The sequence below is a fragment of the Sinocyclocheilus rhinocerous genome, unplaced genomic scaffold (assembly GCF_001515625.1).
Source record: "Sinocyclocheilus rhinocerous isolate Xijiao unplaced genomic scaffold, SAMN03320098_v1.1 scaffold781, whole genome shotgun sequence".
In the NCBI taxonomy this organism is placed as follows: domain Eukaryota; kingdom Metazoa; phylum Chordata; class Actinopteri; order Cypriniformes; family Cyprinidae; genus Sinocyclocheilus; species Sinocyclocheilus rhinocerous.
The window spans coordinates 1649051-1651900 of record NW_015658395.1 but is presented as its reverse complement, the minus strand read 5'-3'; the positions used below and the strand labels follow the sequence as shown (position 1 = coordinate 1651900).

Here is a 2850-nt window from a genome sequence, read left to right as displayed (position 1 = left end):
TTTTTTTTTTTTCTTCTTCTAATTGTATTCACCAAGGACACCACAATTGATCGGTAAAATGATTAGAATGATTTGTGAAGAATCATGTGACACTGAAGACTGGAGTAATGACAGGAAAATTCAGGAATAAACAGTCAGGAATAAAGTACATTTTTAAAATACATCAAACAGTTATTTAATTACAATAATATATTTTGTAACTGATTAATTATTTTTAATTACTAATAACAAATACATTTTAAATATATGCCTTGGGTGCGAGGAAGTGATCTTCTCACTACCTCTGTAAAGTTCTGCCTTATTCTCATTCCTGTTCTTTCATTTCCTATTACATCATGATCATGCAGAGACTTTTATATATGTTCAGAAACTCATAAAGTGGTATCTAAATGTCCTGGTTAAAATGTGACTGAACAGGTTTCCTGTTTTTACAGTAGGAGGAGCCATGTGTATAAATATAAGAGGTACAGTAAGAACATCACAGGACAGCACAGCCAGCAGCAAAACAATCCACACCAGAGGAGATACAGTCCCAGCCAGCAAGGTAAATGTTCTTATTCTCAAAAAAGAAAAAAGAAAGATAGCAATAATAATATAATATAATAATCATTTTTTAATTTCATGTTTTCAGATGGTTCCAGTGTTGGTGTTACTCATGGCAGCTCTTGTAGCTGCAGATGAGCCAATGATGGATCTCTCAGAGCCAGCAGAGTCTGTTTCTGTGGTTCACTGTGATGCTTCTACGATATGTCCTGATGGAACAACGTGCTGTCTGAGTCCTTATGGCGTGTGGTACTGCTGCCCATTCTCAATGGTCAGTGAGTCACAGTAAAATGTGTAACTGTTTTATTACACTCTATTAAGTTATAGGTTTCATGTTTAACCTTTGCTCATTCTTCCCACTCTTTCAGGGTCAGTGCTGCAGAGATGGAATTCATTGCTGTCGTCATGGTTATCACTGCGATTCGACATCGACCCATTGTTTGAGGGGGTGGTTGAGACTGCCATCTTCCCCCAAGCCGGCCACCAAAGCTTTCCAGAAACCTCAGGTGAGTCAGCACTGCGTACTGTATATGACGCCAAAGTAATGCAAACTATGCAACCAGTAACTCAAAATATGCAACTAGTAATGCAACCCAAGCGATCGTGAAAACAGTGGTTTTCAATCCTGGTCCTGGGGACCCATTGCTCTGCACATTTTGTATGTCTATCTTATCTGACACATTCAGTGCCGTTTATGGAGCTCTCATCTAATGAGCTGATGATCCAAATCAGGTGAGGTAAATAAGGGTGACACACAAAATGTGCAGAGCGGTGGGTCCCCAGGACCGGATTGAAAACCACTGCGTCACAATGACCTATATGCATGACAGTCATGTGACTTTTATTCACCATTTCCGGCAGTAATAAAACGTGGTTAAATATTTTCAAGCTGCAAATAATGAACAGTATACAATAAAAAGGCATGTGATTTTTGAAGCAGTTGAAGAAATTGTTAGGGTTCAAAACACATTCTGTAGCACGTTCTCAATAAACAGTCACTTCAATTTCAGCATTCATTTATAAAATGAAACAATAGGGCAATGACTTCTGGGTGGTTTAAAGCAGATAGTATATTATATTATACAGACATATTTGAATAAAAATATGTTTGAATAATAAAGCTGTAAAAAATTGTAATGGTTATTTTCTAAGCAGGTGAACCTCTGGTTATGTGTTTTTTTGCAGTCTGTGCCCTTTGACCAGGCTCTCAATTGGCAGAGCCAGACTGAGAAGGTTCATTGTGATGGAAATGTCTACTGTCCAACTGAGCAGTTCTGCTGCAAGTCAGCAGCTGGCCAGTGGGGGTGCTGCAGCGGTAAAACTAAATTTATGTTGCTGTATTAATCATGCCTAGTAATGACACTCAAATAAATGTTGATGAACATAGGTTTTAATATAACCCATGAATATAATATAAACTCATGCAGTGTGAAGTTTTGTGTTTGCTCATGTTATATTTCTTTCTTTTCCAGAGATGGTGTTGTAAGTAAATATCCCACGTGACCTTGGGTGCAGCTCTTATCAAAGCCTGTCAAAGTGCAAGAGGCTTTCAAATGTCAGTTACTGTTGAAGAAAAGCAATAATATACATCTAAACTCAAACAATGCAAAATAAAAAATTTTAAAAATTGTCAAATGTCATTTAATAAATAAATTGTTTTTGAGTGTTTTTATTTGTTTGTATTTTTATGATCCATTCCATAGGCTATGTGATATTTTGTTCTTGAATGAATCTTATGAATGATTCTTTTAAGGGAACAAATTGAACATAATAATATATCAACAACAATAGAGCAGAATGAGCTCATGTGATCCAACACTTTTTTGTGATACATTTTTGGTGATTTAATGACTTGTTAACACACAACACTCTCAACTGGTCGCCACCAACTGACTTATCTAAAAAAAGGGTCACTGAATCAGCTTTCAACAAATCTCTATTTTTTCTAAGAATTTTTAAAAATTCTTTATAAGTAATTATGTCCCCACTGGATTCAACAAATGCCTTGTTTATAATGGATTTTAATGTTTTTGTCTCGTCGCTCCAGCTGGACACAGCATCATCACAGTATGGTAAGGGGCGTAACATTTCCGTCACACGCTTGAGGTATTCAGCCAATCACAACGCACTGGATAGCTGGCCAATCAGAGCACACCTTGCTTTTCAGAACGATGCGCTTTGTAAGCATACAAATAGCTGCTCCGAGAGCCTGAACTGTCTAGCGCGCTCTATATAAATGCGCACCGCACGTACAGGGCACAGCAAGACTGTATTAAGCGGCTCCGCCCCGGCCGGTGTCTCGGGGCG

The 2850-nt window shown here is 37.8% G+C and overlaps 1 protein-coding gene across 1 annotated transcript; it reads left to right on the top strand.

Annotated features, from left to right (window-relative positions):
* The first annotated feature begins 430 nt into the window (after positions 1–430).
* LOC107722131 (granulins-like) lies at positions 431–2173 on the top strand. The gene is made up of 5 exons (XM_016530354.1): positions 431–544; positions 632–814; positions 912–1049; positions 1729–1858; positions 2016–2173. Exons 1-5 carry the CDS (start codon positions 446–448, stop codon positions 2027–2029), a joined length of 564 nt encoding a protein of 187 aa, XP_016385840.1. The 5' UTR covers positions 431–445; the 3' UTR covers positions 2030–2173.
* Positions 2174–2850: the final 677 nt, after the last annotated feature.

Bases quoted from the DNA above. Each gene is read 5' to 3' on its own strand.
- LOC107722131 (XM_016530354.1), top strand. From the start codon at position 446: ATGTGTATAAATATAAGAGGTACAGTAAGAACATCACAGGACAGCACA. The intron at 815-911 runs GTCAGTGAGTCA...CCACTCTTTCAG, and splicing joins ACTGCTGCCCATTCTCAATG to GGTCAGTGCTGCAGAGATGG. The intron at 1,050-1,728 runs GTGAGTCAGCAC...GTTTTTTTGCAG, and splicing joins AAGCTTTCCAGAAACCTCAG to TCTGTGCCCTTTGACCAGGC.